The sequence below is a fragment of the Stegostoma tigrinum genome, chromosome 28 (genome assembly GCF_030684315.1).
Source record: "Stegostoma tigrinum isolate sSteTig4 chromosome 28, sSteTig4.hap1, whole genome shotgun sequence".
NCBI lineage: Eukaryota > Metazoa > Chordata > Chondrichthyes > Orectolobiformes > Stegostomatidae > Stegostoma > Stegostoma tigrinum.
In genome coordinates this window covers 32,522,532-32,543,628 of record NC_081381.1, presented here as the reverse complement: position 1 = coordinate 32,543,628, position 21,097 = coordinate 32,522,532, and the positions used below count along the sequence as shown (strand labels likewise).

Genomic DNA, 21,097 nt, shown 5'->3' with positions numbered 1-21,097 from the left:
GTTACACTGTCTTCTCAAAACCCTAACATGACTGTATGAAACAGGCAAAGGTGAGCTTTGATATAATCCAAAATATCTCTTGTACTACAACATTCATATGCAGACCTGGCCTTCGAGTTGCTTTTAAGTGCTCTTTGTCTAGTTTAGACAGTCTTAAATTGTGACAGTGAGTTACAGAGAACTCCCACACACCAAATGAGTTCTAGGTTGTCAAGTTTATTTTTATTTTTAGGAAAAATACTTTAATTTGTGTGTTTCTGTCTTACTCTGAAGTGATTTTTCTTTCATTTCTACTCGTTTAGCTTTATTTTACAACTTCCTCAGGCCATTGTTATGCTCAAAAACAATAAGCTGAATTTCGATAGAGTAGTGGGGGCCCTAACAGGTCAGAAAACTGGAGGCAACCTGCCTTGGCCATTTCCAGAGGTTCTATTCCAAATATATGGCAATTAAGAATTAATTTCCTGTTGTCAGTGTTTCTGGCTCATTCAGCAGTTAGATCTGGTTTACAAGTGCTACCAATCAATTGCAAGAGTGACTGCTCTTTGGTCACAGCAGTGCCACCAAGACCAATGACCTGTGCTGGAACTGCACCCAAACAGGAGCCACAAGTGGGTGTCACCCTAGAACCAAGTTAAATAGGATCAGGGTCAGGAGGTGTATGTGGCAGGGGAAGGTCAGTAAAGTGAGCTCTGCCAGTGTGGGGGCAAGTCGTTGGTGAATGGGAGGGGAGAGTTGCTTTCGCAGGGTTAGCCCTCGCTGATTCCGTGTTCCATAGTGTCAAATTATAAAAGCTCCCTTTTGAGCCTGGAGGAAGCTGCCAGGTTTTGCCTGTGTTGTCCACATGCACCTACTGCTGGTAAAATGCCAGTGGTGGTGAGAAATGACCCTTGGTTGCCCACTTACAGGTCTCAGTTGACTTTCAATGGAAAATCATCCATGATGTTCCCCTTTCAGAGAATTGCATGGCATGGGGAAGCACTCCCAACATCAAGGGCACCATTAAATTTCACAGTGTGCATCCATCAGTACTTAATTCTCAGCACGATGGTGTAAATAATCACTGTTCTTGAAGAGATGATTATTGAGGAAGATATATGCAAACAGATATGTCAGAAATGATTTGTTGATTCACTGGACAATGTCTAAAACAGAACTTCAGATATCACGTAACGGTAAGTGGAGAAGCAGGTACATGCACAGGAAGTATTAAAATTTTGTATTTTTATACAATGGTCTTTTCCCAACATGGATGGATCTCCCTGGCCCATAAATCCTTTGCTTACTGTTAGCAATTGGAAGCTTAGGGTTTAACATCCATATACTATTTACTAACTACCCATTTAGTCTTTAACTTAATGCTGCTAATAAAGAACAGCCAAAGATGAAAGAAGGTCTTTCGCCCCCTTAGAACATTCCCAAAGTCTGTCCCTTTGGTTGCACTAGCCTGACTTCTTTTGAAAGCATACTCTGTGTTTATTTTATCTGTGCTTATGATTTTCTTTTACATCCACCCAGCGACATTCTAGCATCCGAGTTTATTGATTATTATCTCCTCACTCCGAACTTTGGATCATTCTTTTCCCTTCACCCTGTCTCCTTTCCAATGCAGCAAATTTTAAGAGACCTGTTGTACTGGTTCAACCTTTTGGTGTTTAAACTAACTGCTGTATTTGTTCGTTTGATTGAAGGATTGGCAGACATTTTTAAAAACACATAATTTGTTTATGCGTGGCACAGTTAACGTAAGTACAGTGATGCATATCCCAAAAGATACAATATTTAATAAGACTTTACCAAGTGAATTAAATGATTTACATTTGTATAGTGCTTTTAACACTTATAAAGTATTCCAAGATACTTCTGCTTGCAAATAAAATTTGACTCCACAGTTTACGAGAACTGATAACTAAAAACCATGGTCAAAAGAAAACGCTTTACAGAGTGTCTTAAAGGAGGAAAGAGAGGTTGAGGAGAGAGAAGGTTGGGGAAGGAATTGTGGAGCTTGGGGTCTGATATGCAAAGTACAATCTTGTTAATGCCTCAATTTAAATAAAGGAATCATCTTTGTCTCTTTTTATGTCTGGTGATATGACACTTGTTAAATTCTTAAATCCTAGTTAATTAAGATTTGACCCTTCAGAACCTATTGAGTTTTCAAAATAAATTAACAACCAATTTAACTTTTGCTACAGGATGTACCTTTACTCTAAAGTTACTACTGCAGTCTCAAGAGCATCGTCATGAAATAAATAAATCCCCTAGTTGGTAGGCTTTTCATATTTTAATTTTCCTTTCCCCCTCCCCACTAGATCTTGTGCCTCTGGTGCCTGCCCACCTCTGCTGTTGTCAGCAACAAGAACTGTTGACGACCAAGGCCAGTGGAAATGCCAAAAGTCGGCATCCAGGTCAGTCCTTGATGTCACCTGGGAGGCTTTTTGAGTCAGAATAATTCAGTAATGCCCGGTTCCACTGCTGGAATAGGAATAACAAATTAGTACCAAGATCTTTGCTCAGTGAGGAACATTTGATAAGATTCAAAACAAAGAGTAAGAAGCTTGATGGTTGCAAGCAACTCGTTTGTTGAGAATGCATTGCCAAATGCGCAGGTATTCATGCCGTATTATGAGGGTTTCCCTACTGAGCCTGCAGATTATCCAGTGAATAGCAGAGGCACACAGACGAAAAGCAACAATGACTTGTATTTATGTTGCACCTTTAATGTTTAGAACATCCCAAGTACTTCAGAGCAGTGTTATTAAACAAAATATAGAACATAAGGAGATATTAGGTCAGGTAACCAAAAACCTGGCCAAAGAAATTGGTTGTGTGAAGCATCTTAAAGAACGAGGTGGAGAGGCGTAGTAGAGAGAATTCTAAAGTGTAGGGCCTGGACAACTGATGGGGCAGAAAGTTGCAACAAGTGACCTCAGTGTAAATATGCTCAGGGTTAGCGTGGGAAATTCGATACGTTTTTGCTGTCAGTTGCTGTCTGGTGGAACATTGCTAAATTAAAGATTATTTTACTTTAGAAGTAAAATTCAAAGTCTACATTGCAGGTCAGTATCAAAATACAAAAATGATGAGTTAAGTTATGAAGTAGTGATTAGCAGTACCAGTTTAAAATTTAAAAGACTAGTCAATTAGATTTCTGTAATGAAAGTCAAGTACTGCAGATGCTGGAGGTCAGAAAAGAAAACAAAAGTGGAAACTCAGCAGGTCTGACTACATCTCTGGAGAAAGGAAAAACTGGGTTAGCATTTCAAGTCCAATGTAATTCTTCTTCAGAGCTCAAGCAGCATTGTTTAAAGAAGACTATATTGAACTCTGTTGCTGCTCCAGAAGTGCTGCCAGATGTGCTGAGTTTCTCTAGCATTTTCTGTTTTTATTGTAGTCTTTTTATCTGTAGTCTTTGGAAAGTAGTGATTTTGTTTCATGGACAGAGGACTGGAAAATGAGCAGGGAAGGAGACAAAAATAGGATAAAGGTAATTATAGATTAGTTAGTTTAACATGTCATTATAAGAAATGTTAGAGCTTATTTCAGAGGATGTTATTGCAGAGCATTTGGAAATACTTAATATAATCAAACAGCCTGCATGGCTTCATCACAGGGCAATCAAACCTGAGAAATTTATTAGAATTCTTTGATGAGGTAACAAGCAGAATAGATAAAGGGGATTCAGTAAGTGTAATATATTTGCATTTCCAAAAGGCATTTGATAAGGTTACTGCACTTTTGGCTACTTCTTAAAAGCTCATTGTGTTGGGAATGGTCAATTTGCATGGATAAAGGATTGGCTAGCTAATGGAAGACAAAAAAATGGAATAATGAGGGCATTTTCATGCTAGCAACGTCTAACTAGTGGAGTGCTACATGGATCACTAACTTTCTTGTAATCAGCAAAATTATTGACCATACCTCCTATATTCCCATTCATCAGAAGGCAAGTAATAAGAATGACACAAAGAGCCTGCAAGGGGATATGGACAGGTTAAGTGGGAGTAAAGACATGTCTGCAGTGGGTAATGCTTGTCAGATGGAACATAATATGGGAAAATATGAGGCTATGCTCTTCAGCAGGAAGAATAAAGGTGCTGATTATAACTTAAATAGCAGAGGACTGCAGAAGGCTGCTGAGTAGAGAGTTTTGGGAGCCCTTGTTCATAAATCACAAAAAGCTAGCATACAGTTTTAGCAGGAAAATAGAAAAGGCAAATGCAATTTTGTCCCATTTTTTCAAAGGAATAGAGTATAAAAATAAAGGAGTCTTGCTAAATCTGTACAAGATGCTAATCAGATCACATCTGGAATACTGTGAATAGTTTTGATCCCCTTATCTAAAGAAAGATATGCTGGTATTTAAGGCAGTTTGGAAGAGGTTCACTAGGCTGATCCCATGTATGGAGGGATAGTCTTCAAGAAGAGGTTGAGTACCTTGGGCCTTTATCCTTTGGAGTTTAGAAGAATGAAGAGACAACCTTTTTGAAACATACAGGGTTCTTCAGGGCTTTGACAGGGCAGATGTAGAGAGGTAATTTCTCTTTGGGGAGCGTCTAGGACCAGAGACCATAATTTCAGAGTAAGTGTTGCCTATTTAAAACATAGAAGGAGGACTCCTTCCCTCGGAAGTGTGAACCTGTGGAATTCTTTACTGTACAGGCTGGGTAGTTAAATAGATTTAAACTGAGATAGACAGATTTTAAGTTAGTAAGGGAATCAAGGATGATGGATAAAAGCAAGAAAGTGGAGTCGAGAATTATACGATCTGTCATGATCTCAAAGAATGGCAGAGCATATTCGTTGAATCAAATTGCCGATCTCTTCTCCTACATCTTATAGTCTTATAAGGCAAAAATTTAGGAATGTCAATATGGGGTTCATCTGGACTAGTTATTAGGTTTGTAAACTTCAACTGCTCTATGGAATGGAGCAACAGATGCCAGGAGAATTTCACGCAAAGAGTGATTAACTTTTTGGGTAGGGTAGTGAAGCCAGACATTCTGGAATCTTTTAAAGAATGTACGCATAATGATGGAACTGGAAGGTTGAATTTTGCTTATCAGTTAAACCCACAGAGCAGACAGTAAAACCTGAACTGTTTTAGGTCTCTTTTGAGGAGGTAATCTAGAGTTGGACTCAAGGATGCTTAATGTAGTTGGAAAACCCTTCAGACGTAGAGAGAAATATGACGTAAGTTTAAGGATGGAGCGAATAGAATGGCACTTGAAGTGTTAAAATATAAATACATTGGAAAAATGATAAATGCATGGTGTCAATTCGCTTTATGACTCAGTGGGTGAATGCATTGTCATTCTGACTAGAATAATCCCTGATCTGTGCCAAATTCGTTGATTCAAGCCATAATATCAGTTTCAATCAGCTTGGTTTGGTTGGGGAAAGGATAAATACTGACTGTAAGATGTAGGAGCAGAAGTACTGCCATTCAGTAAGATCATGGCTGATCCAATAATCGTCAATTCCACTTTCCTGCCTTTTCCTCATAATCCTTAATTCTTTTACAGATTAAAAATCTGCTAATCTGACCCAGCCTCAACAGCCCTCTGCAGTAGCGAATTCTACGGATTCACTACCTTCTGAAAAAAGAAATTTCTTCTCATCTCTGTCTGAAATGTGTGAAATCTGAAATGTTTCTACATCCTCACTTTCAAGTCTGATAAGAGGGGAATAGAAAGCTGGGGTGAAGGATGGGAAGGACTGAGTCAGCAGCAAGGGCAGATCCCTTGATGTCATCTGAGTCCTTTGAACGAAGGTCTACTTAAGGTCCTCAATTGAATTGGACAGATACTGCAACCATAACCCACACCAACAGGAACTTCACTGTGCCAAAGGCAGAAAATTGGTAGGGTCTCTAACTGCCTCTTCACTGACTAATTAATTCCCACCACATCTCACGTGATCGAATTCATCTCAGGGCATTAAATTCTGTCCAGTGTTATCACAGTGGAACATGACCAAACTGCACAGTATATTGAGACTGTAGTTAGTAGCAGCAGCAGTGATTGAGCAAGTTATTCTCTGATTATCATCTTTATTTTATTGAGTCCTGCTGGAACACACGGAAAGGCCAGCATTTATTGTCCATCCTTAATTTCCCTTGAACTGAGTGGCTTACTGGGCCATGTCAGAAGGCAGTTAAGAGTCAATCACATTGTGGCAAGTCTCGAGTCACACTCAGGTAAGGATGGCCAACATTCTTCCCTAACGGGCTTTAGTTAACCAGATGAGTTTTTATAGCAAATTAAAACCGAAAGAACTGCGGATGCTGTAAATCAGAATCAAAAACAAAGTTGTTGAAAAAGCTCAGCAGGTCTGGCAGCATCAGTGAAGACAAAAACAGAGTTAACGTTTCGGGTCTGGTGGCCCAAGGAAGGGTCACTGGACCTGAAACGTTAACGCTGTTTTTTTCTTCATAGATGCTGTCAGACCTGCTGAGCTTTTCCAGCAACTTCTGTTTTTGTTTCTGAATTTTTATAGCAATCAAGTATAACGTTATGGTCACTTTCACTCTTTATATTCCAGACGTTGTCTAATTTAAGTTCAGTTGATCATCAGCTGTGGTGGGATTTGAACCCATATCCCCATAGCATGAGCCTGGCCATGTGGAATATCAGTCCAATGACTTTACTTCCCATTTCTCTTGGTTTGTTGGTATATGATGAAAGAAAATGGTGTGATGATCTCAATATTTGAGAGTGAAAAGTTCCAGTGTAAAGGTTACTGTACTGTAAAATGCGAGCAGCTGGATCCGGCATGCTGATGAAATGCCCAGATCCTAGCTCCTGTGTGTACCCTGTGGTCAAACAGCTTTGTGGTAGGAATATAAGGGCTGGCCTGTCATCAAGGCTAACATGGTCAAGCTGGAGAAGCCCTATTTGTATCCCTCATGAAGGGTCCATCTGACAAATCTGGCCTCAAGTCCAGACTGTAAGGCAGATTAACTGAGAGGTGGAACAGCTTCTTCACATTTGTACCCCCTAGATTTTTAATTCCCTCCATTTTCCCTCTTTTGAATTGTAAAGTATCAGCTGAGAAGACAGGTCACAGCTTGTACTTTATCAATGTTGCTGAAATTGATATTACAGAATCTTTCTAATTGCCCTAAATCTCTGTGATGGTAGGAGATGGGAGTTGATGCTTTCTGTGCACTGTTGTTCAGTTCCTTTAAAGAAATTAAAAGATTGTAGAGTTTCAAACATCAACAGATCCTGGCTTTCTTGGGATATCTCCCACTTAACATGGCAAGATCCTAATGATCAGCAAGTTCCACATCAGCTCTCAGTTTGTGCACATTTACTGCTGCAACTAGACTCAGCACGCATTGCTTTGGTAGGGCAGGGGATTAGCCAAAGAACCTGTCACCCCTTCCAGAACAGGGTCACATGTGTGACCATTGGGTGAAGACAAAATTGGCCTATGATGTGATAGCTTCTATAGTCAAAATAGCCTGCTAATGTTCACTTTCAAGGCCCAACATGAAGAATGGCCAATGACAGCTGCTTCCTTTGGAATTGTACACCAACAAGGAGTCAACCCATTTTGAAAGTGGAAGTGGAGAGAGAAAAACTGGTAGCAGGGGAATATAAATACAGTTCAGTCTCCATACACCGCTAATAGTGGACAATACTGATTGATTGCCTTTCACTTACATTTTAGGATTAACTACCTGGAAGAGGAGAACAAACAGCTTCAAGACGAGACCGTGAAGTTGAGTGACCGGCTTGGTTCATTGGAGCGCTCTCTAAAAATCATTAAGACGGTAAATGATATAAAATGAGTTAGATAGTGCTCCATACATTGTCCAACCATTTTTTTTGCTTGTTTTCTTTGCCCATTCTGACAAGGCCTGTGTGCTGCATTGCTTAAAGGTAGACTACGCATTAAGAGCCTTGCAGTGCCAGTGGAACTATTCCCAGTGAGAAGGAGGGGAGATCCCACAATTTTTCATGTGTACCTGAAAATGAATGTCACTCAAGTGACTTCAACCACAGATGGCAAACAATGACACCTTTCTTCTGTTGCTGTCTTCTACACAGGAACACAATTGTTCTCACAGAAAATGGCAGATTAACCATTTTTAATCTAAAGGGCAGTGCTGATTGGCAAATTAGTCACTGCACAAATAGGGTTTTGTGTTTTGGCAAATCTGCAGTTAATTCTAGAACTCATGACCAAAATTATCATTTTCACTACTACGTAATGTAATGAAATAACAGCTGAGTATTAAGGCACCAGAAAATTATTCCTGAAATTTTATACATCACATTAAACTGTGTGTCCAATAATTGACGGAATCTTGCAACTGTAGATCTACCATATGTTAAACCCATTTATCAGCTTAACTATTGCCCTGATTAGCTGAAATACAGTGTAAGTGCTGATGTCTTCGATAGAATTGTCACTATCACATATTCCTTTGCCTATATATGTGCCCAGAAACTATAGTTGTTACTAAGATGTATGAGTAATAACTGAAAGATTTGCAGCTGAATTTTTGATGTAACATTCCTTTGGTTAAGAAAATTATCCAATAGTACTATTAAAGTGGAACCTCAAATGACAGTTTGAATTGTAACTTAAGAGGTTTAAATAATATTGGTGAGAGCCATTTGTAGTGACCAGATAAAGATCAAGACTGGTAAGATATAGTGATTTAAAAGTGATTCCTACCCCATCATCCCATGCTTTGAATTCATCAACAGATTTTTCCCTTTAAACTTCAGAAGAAATTTTAATAAGACATTTAACCAGAGTAAGTTCAGTAAATCTAGATTAATACTTTAAGATACATAGCATAGACGGGTAAGTTGACACAGAGCCAAGGCTCAGAACAGCAAATTTAAGCTAGGTGTTCAAATTTTTTTTGAATACAGAGTGTGATTAACAAATGAAACGTAGTTAATTAAAGGAGTTCTGAAGGCATTGTTTTAAGTTAAGAAACAGTTTGATTCTGTACTGGAGAGATGGTAGGTTCTGTACTACAAACCAAATGGCTGCCTTCATCTGCATCTATCATACATACACTGTTTTGCCTTCACTCTTATGATCACTATCTTTACATTTTGTGTGTCTGTTCTTTCTATTAGGATCCTTCAAAGTCGCAGCATCATGAGAATTTGTCCGTGTCCTTTCCCCAGGATGTTTGCAGGCTTTCTTACCATGAGACTTCTGTAAAGAATAGCAACTTCACATCTTCAACACGGTATTGCAATTACTGTAAATGAAATTTATTTATTTCTGTTCTTTTGCAGTTCTTCAGTGTTTAAAGCCAACACTTGAAAGCTGCAGTGATAATAGGAACTGCAGATGCTGGAGAATCCAAGATAACAAAGTGTGAAGCTGGATGAACACAGCAGGCCAAGCAGCATCTCAGGAGCACAAAAGCTGACGTTTCGGGCCTAGACACTTCATCAGAGAGGAGGATGGGGAGAGGGTTCTGGAATAAATAGCGAGAGAGGGGGAGGCGGACCGAAGATGGAGAGAAAAGAAGATAGGTGGAGAGGAGAGTATAGGTAGGGAGGTAGGGAGGGGATAGGTCAGTCCAGGAAGACGGACAGGTCAAGGAGGCGGGATGAAGTAGTAGGTAGGAAATGGAGGTGCGGCTTGAGGTGGGAGGAAGGGATGGGTGAGAGGAAGAACAGGTTAGGGAAGCGGAGACGGGCTGGGCTCGTTTTGGGATGCAGTGGGTGGAGGGGACGAATTGGCCTGTTTGTGTGATGCAGTCGGGGGAGGGGAAGAACTGGGCTGGTTTTGGGATGCAGTCGGGGAAGGGGAGATTTTGAAGCTTGTGAAGCCCACGTTGATACCATTGGGCTGCAGGGTTCCCAAGCGGAATATGAGTTGCTGCTCTTGCAACCTTCGGATGGCATCATTGTGGCACTGCAGGAGGCCCATGATGGACATGTCGTTTGAGGAATGGGAGGGGGAGTTAAAATGGTTTGCACCTGAGAGGTGCAGTTGTTTATTGCGAACCAAGCGGAGGTGTTCTGCAAAGCGGTCCCCAAGCCTCCGCTTGGTTTCCCAAATGTAGAAGAAGCCACCCTGGGTACAATGGATACAGTATACCACATTGGCATATGTGCAGGTGAACATCTGCTTAATATGGAAGGTCATCTTGGGGGCTGGGATGGGGGTGAGGGAGGAGGTGTAGGGGCAAGCGTAGCACTTCCTGCGGTTGCAGGGGAAGGTGGCGGGTGTGGTGGGGTTGGAGGGGAGTGTGGAGCGGACAAGGGAGTCGCGGAGAGAGTGGTCTCTCCGGAAGGCAGATGAGGGTGGGGATGGAAAAATATCTTGGGTGGTGGGGTCGGATTGTAGATGGCGGAAGTGTTGGAGGTTGATGTGTTGTATCCGGAGGTTGGTGGGGTGGTATGTGAGAACGAGGGGGATCCTCTTGGGGCGGTTGTGGTGGGCGCGGGGTGCAAGGGATGTGTTGCGGGAAATGCGGGAGACGCGGTCAAGGGCTTTCTTGACCACTGCGGGGGGAATGTTGCAGTCCTTGAAGAACTTGGACATCTGGGATGTGCGGGAGTGGAATGCCTCATCGTGGGACTAGATGCGGCGGAAGCGGAGGAATTGAGAATAGGGGATGGACTTTTTGCAGGAGGGTGGGTGGGAGGAGGTGTATTCTAGGTAGCTGTGGGAGTCAGTGGGCTTGAAATGGACATCAGTTTCTAGCTGGTTACCTGAGATGGAGACTGAGAGGTCCAGGAAGGTGAGGGATGTGTTGGAGATGGCCCAGGTGAATTTGAGGTTGGGGTGGAAGGTGTTTGTGAAGTGGATGCTCCGACATTTCCGCCATCTACAATCCGACCCCACCACCCAAGACATTTTTCCATCCCCACCCTTGTCTGCCTTCCGGAGAGACCACTCTCTCTGCGACTCCCTTGTCTGCTCCACACTCCCCTCCAACCCCACCACATCCGGCACCTTCCCCTGCAACCGCAGGAAGTGCTACACTTGCCCCCCACACCTCCTCCCTCAGCCACATCCCAGGCCCCAAGATGACCTTCCATATTAAGCAGAGGTTCACCTGCACATCTGCCAATGTGGTATACTGTATCCATTGTACCCGGTGTGGCTTCCTCTACATTGGGGAAATCAAGCGGAGGCTCGGGGACCGCTTTGCAGAACACCTCCGCTTGGTTCGCAATAAACAACTGCACCTCCCAGTCGCAAACTATTTTAACTCCCCCTCCCATTCCTCACACGACATGTCCATCATGGGCCTCCTACAGTACAACAATGATGCCACCCGAAGGTTGCAGGAACAGCAACTCATACTCCGCTTGGGAACCCTGCAGCCCAATGGTACCAATGTGGACTTCACCAGCTTCAAAATCTTCCCTTCCCCGACTGCATCACAAAACCAGCCCAGCTCGTCCCCTCCCCCCACTGCATCCCAAAACGAGCCCAGCCTGTCTCCGCTTCCCTAACCTGTTCTTCCTCTCACCCATCCCTACCTCCCAACTCAAGCCGCACCTCCATTTCCTACCTACTACTTCATCCCGCCTCCTTGACCTGTCCGTCTTCCCTGGACTGACCTATTCCCTCCCTATCTCCCCACTTATACACTCCTCTCCACCTATCTTCTTTTCTCTCTATCTTTGGTCCGCCTCCCCCTCTCTCCCTATTTATTCCAGAACCCTCTCCCCATCCTCCTCTCTGATGAAGTGTCTAGGCCCGAAACGTCAGCTTTTGTGCTCCTGAGATGCTGCTTGGCCTGCTATGTTCATCCAGCTTCACACTTGAAAGCTGCACGAGTCCAATGAACCTTGTGTTTGATTCTTGGTCATCTATTCACTGCATTACCTGATTCTGGCAAAGGAGTTGAAGAAATGCTACAATTGGCCTCAGTATCCCAAGGATAGGGAAAATACAATCATGTTTCCTAGTCCTATTTAGTATCTAACAACCTGACCTGAATCATGTATGCATGTGAGGATGGCAAGGAAAGACAAGGCCTTGTTGTTGCAATCCACTTTGCTGAAGTATCTTAGTGACACTTGTTTCTAAAATAACGCATCAAAGCTGTGGTGACTTCCTGGATAGCATTCCACCATTGAGCTATAGTTAAACGTGTTATCTAACAAAAGCAGCTGTTAGGCCAGAATAATCCCGTCAGTGTAGCTGTTCTTCTTTGTGAATCTGAAAAATGGCCTAGCTTTTCAACCATACAGGGCATCAAAATTAGGCACCTGCCCAAATTGTGCACTGAAATCATTATGTGCACTTTCTGCTGAATATCATTCATGGACTGGTGCAGTTGTTAATTTACCCCTTTCGAGTTGCAGTAAAATCCATACTAATTTCCCATTTGATTCTCTAACTTATGTCAGCTAATTGAGTGCAGAATAACCATCAAACACAGCACTTTCATGCATCGTTAAACAATCGTACTTTGAATGGCAGCCGTTTCCCAATTGGAATTGGAAGGTGCTCAGCTGCATATAAGAAGACCATCTAACGCTGCCACTGCCTTAATGAGTTACAATGACCAAGGAGGTGGCAGGTTTCATTCCTGGTCTTTGCTGAGTTACAGGCATTCTTCCTGCCCCTTAATCCTTCTGCTTTGAGTTTTGTACTGAGATATCCCCTGAACCTTTTCTCCCCTAGCCTCTGTATTGGACAGCTCCTCATCCTCAGTGATTTCAACCTCAATCTCAGTTTCATTTTGCTGTTTCTCATCTGATATCTGTAATCACCTCCCTAAAGCTCTCCTTCCGTATAAGTTCTCCTACCCATATTAAAGTTCACTTTTGACCGCAATCTTGGTATCTATCAAGGTCTGCCTATATGGCATTAAACAAAACTAAGGCTGTCCATGACCATTTCCTCATTTAAAATTTTCATCCTTTCATGGCCATGTTTCTATCTCTGACCACCTTGTGCAGAATTTTATGTTCCTCTAATTCTGGCCTCTTGCGCCTCTCTACTTTTAGTCCATTGAGGTCTGTGCTTTCAATGTACCTGCCTTGTGCTGCAGTTTCCTCCATAACCAACTCCACATCTCTGTACTTTTCTCTTCACCCAACAGTGGCTCAATTGGTAGCAGCCTCATCTCTGAGACACAAAGTTCCTGATGTCCCCATCCAGGATTCAAGCCCAAAATTCAAGATTTACACTTCAGTACAGTATCAAGGGACTGCCATACAGTAGAGATGCTGTCTTTCTTATGAGATCTTAAACTGAGGCTTCATCTACCTCAGGTGAATGCAGAAGATCCAAGGACACTATTTTGAAGATGAGAAGGGGCGCTATCGCTAATGTCCTGGCCAATCTTTATTCCTTAATTAACATTTCAAAAACAGATTGTGGTCATTCTCACATTGCTGTTTGTGGGAGATTGTTGTGCACAAAGTGACCACAGCATTTCTAATATTACAGCAGTGGCTTCACTCAAAAGTAGTTAATTGGCTTTAAGGTGCTTTGAGATATCTGGTGGTTGGGAAACATACTACATAAATTCATGTCTTGTTTCTTTTCTTTAAACAACTCTTCAAACTCTATATCATTGACCAAACTTTTAGTCAATCCTCCTAAAGTGTTCATCTTTACCTTTGCATCCATTTTCGTCTGAGTAGATCTCTGTGAAGCACCCTGCAACATATTTTCACAATAAAGATGCTATATCAATGCAAGTAGCAGTTGTTGTTTTTGTTGTAATTACCAGATTCTTCTTCTCTTCCAGCGATACACCGTCACCAAATGGTCATAGCCATTTCAGTTCTTTGGAAAGCATTCGACGTATCAAAACAATGCAGAGTTCTGATGCCACAAAATCTACATTTCAGTCTCAGTCATATCATTCAGATGTCGGCTACTTAAACCTGACAAGCTCCCCACGATACAGGGACCAGGAGGAATGCCGCAGTCTAGGCAGTGACGAGGTGTGACCAGGTCATGAAGAGACAGCAGTATCTCTGAATACAATTTTAAGTGGATCCTGATTATGCACCCTGAGCAAATTTGCCGACTGGATGAGCCACAAGGTGTTTCTATCTGGAGTTTAAGTAATGCTGGCAATGGGGCCAGGGACATATTGACTCAACCTTCAGCAAGCTGTTGTCTTTGTCACATTGCCTAACAAGAATATTAACACATCTTTCTCTGGATGAGTAGTGCTAGATTGGTTGAAATACCTGACTTAACGCTGGTCTGGCTATTGCACTTACAAGCACGCAGATACCGTTGTCAAACCAGTATTACAAAGGTCAAGGATGCAGGTTGAGTGTACAAAACCACTATTGTTCTATGGTTCCAAAGACCACAGAACTCTCCCCCACATGTTAATATTAGCTTTTGCGCTGGTGTTCAATTTGTATTAGGACAAATAACTCACCTGTATGAGTAATCGGTTTGCCCACACTAGTTTGAATCTGTTACTTAGGGTGAATGTTGTCATGGAGCTTTGCAGTTGTACTTGTAAAATAATGTTATTGCAGCAAATTTGCACAGTTTAGGAAAACCATAAGGAGACAGCATTGGGAAGCCAGATTGTAAAGCACAATGTTTTGACTACTATCTGAATTTGATGCCTTCTTATACTGTATTTGTTCCAAATTACTTTCACTTGAGATTCTGAATTGTAACATAAGCAGAGTGCGGCCTATTTCTGGCAGACATCTGCCTTATTGCCTCGGGGCCAAAGGTCTCAGGTCTAATGTAAGGTTACCTAAGTGGGAAGATATACTCCCAAGGACTCTGTAATCTCAGGCTGGGCAGCATTTAAGGGCTTGGATTCCGTTCCACATCATCAGACCAGAGACAGTCAAAAATGGGCCAGTATGCCGGCTTCTGATCCCAATTGCAACTGAGTTTGGGTTCAGCCTAGAGGGAAGCCTGTGGTGCTTACTGTATAACTGTACCAGTGACAAATGGCTGTTTTGAGCAGATATAAAAGTGTGTCCACATCCAAACTTGAGTCTTTAGAAGTTGAGACGTGAGAGAATAGAGGAAAAAGGCACGTACTTTTTTTTTTAACTAAAATCCAGCGAATCGATTGAAAATAGAAACAGTCAGATTACACAAGTGTGAGTTCCTCTGCATTTACTATGCCTTTGTTGCATTGCAGTTAAAAGCCAATCACTGTTTCTGGGGTAGTTGGTGCATAAACCCATCAGTACAGGAGGGTAGCAAACTGCGGGTTAGCAGCTCCTCCGCAAAGTAAGTTCTCAATTTAGGCTTTGCCTCAGGGTGAGGGAAGGAAAAGAGGGGCGTTGGAGTTTTGATATTTCCCCAGAAGGTCATGAGAGAATGTCTGAGAGTCGCCCCCAATAGCTGTCTCTTAGTTATCCTAACTGTCAGGTAGAGGGAAGAGTAACATTGAGAGAGGCCCAAATACAGGTCACTTCCAAGGGATTTGTGCTTGATGGAAACCTTAAGAGAGTGAGGAAAAATGTAATTAAAATAAATGGTCCAAAACAATGTGAGATTGGAACTCTATTGATTTAGTAGATTGGAGAATAAACTGGGCATTAATACAACTCAACAGCTAAGAATCCCGCTGTGTCAAGATTATCAGTGAGTATCTGCCTTTTTACCTCATGATCAAAGGCCCCAGGTGTAATGCAATGTCACCTAAATAGAAGGATTCAGTCCCAAGGATCAACCTAGCTTCCTTCCCATTTTTACTTCTTCCTCTAAGGTGGAGATAGTTTTTTTTTGTGAATTAGAATTACTTATTACAGTTTTGGGAGGAATCTTTTATTCAGCTGGTAAAGACTCTAATGGGCATACTGAACTCTGAAATTTAACATAATCACAAACTCAACAACAGGGATACAGGCTTAAGTTTGAAAGCTGTAAGATTAATAGATTTAACTCCATTGTTGAGGGAGATAAATATGAAGCAGACTGCTCAAGGAGGTACTGGGGACAAAGTATTGGATTGATTTAAGAGGAAATTGAATAAATATTTGGCATAGAAATAGATTCAGAGTGCAAATGGTACCTATTGTTTTTCAAACAAGGGATTGGCAGGTGGAATGCAGTAGGCTCTCAAGGACCTTGTAGATTACTATGCTGTTCATTTAAAAGCTGATTAAGCGTAGGGAGGGTGTGTAGAAGTGGTACTGTTTCCAAATCCCTATTCATTCCAAACGTAATTAAACCTGACTGGATGATCCTTGTTAGGGTCTCTGTTTGGTTTGCTCCGGAAAAGATGAAATTACTTCATGCTATGAGAAGCTTCATTTCAAGTTATAGAAGCAGTATCAAGGCTTAAACTAATTCAAGATTTTCAGAACAAAACACAACATTAACTGGATTTCCTTGTTACAAAAATGGTGCTGAAACATAATTTGTTGCTAAACTATATTCAAGTTCACGTAGTTCTTAAAGCCACCTTTTACATAGTAGCATATTTGTATTGACCAGTTATTAACTAATTATTATGTGCCATTGTACATGCGTAGATTATGAGAATGAACAAACCAATGAACAAAATAGAAAAATAATTTAGGCCACCTTTTAAATGATTTTCTTCCTGAAGTGTAACAGTATTCTTCCTAAACATTCTGTTCAAAGATGTTAGTAAACACCTGTGGAGCAGGTGGACTTGAATCTAGGGTTTCTGGCTCTGAGGTAGGGACACTAGCACTGTTCCGCAAGAGACTCTGCTGATGCCAACATAAACAATATCTATAGAGGACTGACAGGATTGCAGTTCCAAAAAGCCTGTCTCACCTACATTGCTATTGCGTCGTAATTTATGCACATCTGCACGCCCCAACCCACATTGCTGCCTACCTGCCACAGAAACTAGTGAGAGAAGCCAAAGTACCCAGATAGTTTAGAGGACAGGACAAAAGTTGTGCGAAATACCACCCTAAATCTCAAAGGCAATCAAGGAGGTTCCATGACTCCACCCTATTTGGAAGATGCATACTTAATAACTCTATCTACTTTTAAACACTTATAAATCACCCACAGTCAGGAGTTCTTCAGCTCCCTGCTTAATAGTTGCTGCGAATTTGCACTATCTGTGAACCAGTAACTTATCCTGTAGGTCAATGAAAACAAACACCTGCTGCTAAGGACCTACTTCCCAATCCATTTGTGGTAACTCTGGAGACTGTAAACTGGATAAGAGTCTAGCAGTCCTCCTCAAGCTTTAAATTACAGTAAGAGACTAAAAGGCAATAAGACTGGAGTCTCAGACCTGAAGAATGTTCAAAAAGAATTGTTACTGCTGCAAAAATCAATTTAATTCTAATTTTGGTAGGATCATTGGACTAGTTTTGCCTTCATTATTTCCCTTCGTTCCTTGATGTTTTTAAGTGAAGTGCTGCTTACAGCCAAGTTGAAGGGTATACTTTATCCTGGAAGAATTCTGCCAAAATGATAGTAAGCAGCCAGCTGGGAATATATTCTTAGAGATTTCCCAGTCAAAGCAGAGACCAGACATGTAGACTGAGTCTACTTTATCAGACAGCTACCCTTTCTGCTTATATGTTATTTCTGTGTTTGTGAAACTTTGATTGGGAAATCTTTATGAATGTGGACAGTTGCTTCACCCAAAAATGACCTGTGGCAGACACAATCACTTCATTTGTTGAAGTTCTCCCCCAATAGTCTTAAAATCCTAAATGTTTAATTGGTGAGGCAGGAGGTATTCAAAGGTTTGAAAGCATAAGTAATGCACGATTACTTCCCTGATCAAAGAGGAAGTGACATGAATAACTGTCTAAGCAAAAATTGAGGGGCTAGACATACTGTGTATTTTCACAAGATATTTAAAGTAGCTATTGATATCAAATCAGGCAAGAGATTTTAAAAAGGAGTTAAGTAAACACTGGAAGAAGGAAATCAAAGAGGACAAAAAGGAAATGGAGGTTAGACTACGGACAGTGACAAACACTGAATAGCTTTTTGTGAAGTTGTTCAAATTTTATGCACATTTGCCATGTACTTTTGTCATTCTTATAGAAAAGCCTTTTTATGTGTGGTTGCATAAGATTAAATTTCTGTTTTGATTTTCTGTCTAAATTCAATAATTCAGGTATATTATTTTCCAAGTAGAAGAAATTTCTTTTCAGTCCAGAATCGTGACATTTAGCCTATGAATTATTAGTGTCTAATTACTGCCCGTAAATCTAATATAAGGGGGATTCAACTGTTTAGAATTTAATTTTGAATGTACTTTCAAATTTATGGCTCTTAAATAATGTTGCAGAATGCAACACACAGGCATGTCACATTTAATACAGTGCATCTTCAGTTAGTGTTAACTTTGGAGTACAAGTTCTCTAATTTCTAAAATTGCTCAATTCTGTAGGATGCTGTGCAGTGACATCGATAAAAGTCAAGTGACCTTTTTGAATCTGGCACATACTGTGTCATTTACTCGAGTTGACCAACTAATGGTTTTAAAAGGAAAGGGCTAAATCTGATGACTGGCAATTTTGTTTAAGAAGTATGAAACTGCAGGTGGCTGCATGATGACCAGTTTAGTGAGACTGGGTGAAAAACTAATGGGTACTGTACCATGGAGCCATTCTAAGCTGTTTGAAACTTGATTTAGCAAAATGTCCTGACTAGGGTTGGCAGGCACTAACCTTCCAGAATTTAATATTAACCAGTATCCAAACTGGGTCAATATATTGCAATGCTTTTGTTATTGTTCAATCTTTTGGTTTGTCTTGAAGTATGATAATGGTAGAGAGCATATGCCTGTGTTGTGCACTACCAAGAATTGGGGAAGGAGGATCAAAAGTCTCTGATGCATGACTTTGGGAACACTAGTCTTTGTTTAGTGCAAACAAGTCTTGACTGTTGACCTTGCCGTTGCAACTTGATCATTAATAGTTAACCTGGGTTCTTCTTGACTGTGTCATTGTACGGATGATGATAATTCACTTGTTTCCAGCTGCTATTTACTTTATCTGGTCTGTTGGTTGAACAGGTTTCTAGTTTCTACAATGATAAAACAAACCATTACAAAAGCAAGGAGTGTCGTCAACGTGGCATCTTAGCAAGTCTTTTGGAAAGCCCTAAAGCATTTCCTAACAACCTCTAAGGTGTGTTTGCTGTAGTAGGATGTAGCACCCATTTTGTGAAGATCATGGCTCAGCAATGAGATGAATGAATCCTCGTTTGTCCATCTCAGCATGTGGGAAGGAGCTTAGTTTTCATATGTTATCTGGAGGACGAGATTTCAACAGTGCAGCAGTCGTTCAATACTGCACTGCAGGATCTGACTAGGTTACTTTGGAAGTCCTAGAATGGGGTTTGAACCTACCTCCTTCTGACTGAAAGATGTGAATGCTATCAAATAAACTAAACTGATATTTTCCAAATAGGATAAATAATTATTATACTTGAATCAGCATCTGTCAGTAGATTCACTGGATATGGATTTGTCACAAGTGGTGAGGCCCAATATGGTAATAGATTTTGAACCAGAGTGCAATGAATAATGTAAGAGGATAATTACTGAGAAATGATTATTTTTTTCTTTGTGCAATAAAACATTGCTATTAAAATACAAATAGTTTATTCATATTTTAGTTAAAGTAAAATACAAATCCATTGGCAAAAAAAACGATACACTATGTATAAAGAACATAAGTTTGTTAGAGATGCTCATTGGAGAATGATCCTACAGGCTAAGTTTACTGATATGGGTTCTGTCAGAGTACAGCAGTTTCTACTGCTCCAGTGTTTTCACTGCCTGCTAAGTTAAACGTGGTACATGGAAAAAGTTTACCTCCTCCTAAAGCCACCAGTGCCAAAGATGTGCAATGTATTGACTGCAGAATGGGTTTGTGTGTACATGGAGCAGTTGCTGTTGGTGCTTAGTACCCATACGCTTTGATTACAGTAGCTCACCAGTTTTTAAACCTGAGCCCTCAAAACCTGAGAATGGCCTCGTGGTCACTGATTCTGTTACTGGACATGCTTCCTATGATGCCATAGATGCAACTGTGGAGCTTCATTATCCTTCTTATTTCATGTTACCCACAAGCAGGATGTGGTAGATGTATAAAGTTTGTGAGATTTGTTGCTTGGGTTGTGGATGAGGTTGTAGACTTGCTCGCTGAGCTGGTGTGTTTGATTGTAGACATTTTGTCACCCTGCTAGGTAACATCGTCAGTGCGCTTCCAGTGAAGGATTGGTATTCTATCCCACTTGTTATTGATATGCCTCGGTTTGCTGGGGTGGTTGGCATCACTTCCGGTTCTGTTTCTCAGTGGTTTGTATATTGGGTCCACTTCAATGTGTGTGTTGGTGGAGTTCCAGTTGGAATGCCAGATCTCCAGGAATTCCCTGGCATGTCTTTGTTTGGCTCGTGCTATTATGGAATTGTTGGCCCAATTGAATTTGCACCCTTCTTTGTGTGTATTGAGACCAGTGAGAATTGGTCATGTCTCTTGGTGGCTAGTTGTTGTTTATGTATCTTTATTGTCAGTTTTCTTCCAGTTTGGCCCATGTAACGTTTCTGAGTCCTCACATGGTATTTTGTATATTACATTAGTTTTATTGGTTGTGGGTATGGGACCCTTTACATTCATCAGTAACTGTTGCAGGTTTGGTTTGTGAGCTACCCTGATATCTAGGGGTCTGAGTACAAACCAACAACCATCCTGCGACAGCTACTGACAAACATAAAAGATCCTATACGCACAACCAATAAAACTAATATAATATACAAAATACCATGCAAGGACCGTGAGAAACATTATGAAGGCCAAACTGGAAGAAAACTGACAATAAAGATACAAAAACACCAACTAGCCACCAAGAGACATGACCAATTCTCACTGGTCTCAATACACATGGACAAAGAATTCGACTGCAACAACACATTGATAATAGCACAAGCCAAACAGACACATGCCAGGAAATTCCCAGAGGCCTGGCGTTCCAACTGGAACTCCACCAACACACACATTGAACTGAACCTGATATACAAACCACTGAGAAACAGAACCGGAAGTGATGCCAACCACCCCAGCAAACCGAGGCATATCAATAACAAGCGGGACTGAATACCAATCCTTCACCGGAGGCACACTGACGATGTTACCTAGCAGGGTGTTGAAACATCTGCAATCAAATATACTGGCTCAGCGAGCAA

At 41.2% G+C, this 21,097-nt stretch overlaps 1 protein-coding gene across 1 annotated transcript in view; it reads left to right on the top strand.

The window, feature by feature from the left end:
• Window positions 1-20,148, top strand: part of ccdc30 (coiled-coil domain containing 30) — a 161,813-nt gene extending 141,665 nt beyond the window's left edge. Inside the window, exons 26-29 of the mRNA XM_048561449.2 lie at window positions 2,313-2,408; window positions 7,678-7,780; window positions 9,108-9,223; window positions 13,709-20,148. Coding sequence (XP_048417406.2) covers window positions 2,313-2,408; window positions 7,678-7,780; window positions 9,108-9,223; window positions 13,709-13,913 — 520 coding nt within the window. The 3' untranslated portion in view covers window positions 13,914-20,148. The remainder of the gene's footprint in view (window positions 1-2,312; window positions 2,409-7,677; window positions 7,781-9,107; window positions 9,224-13,708) is intronic.
• The last annotated feature ends 949 nt before the right edge of the window (window positions 20,149-21,097 follow it).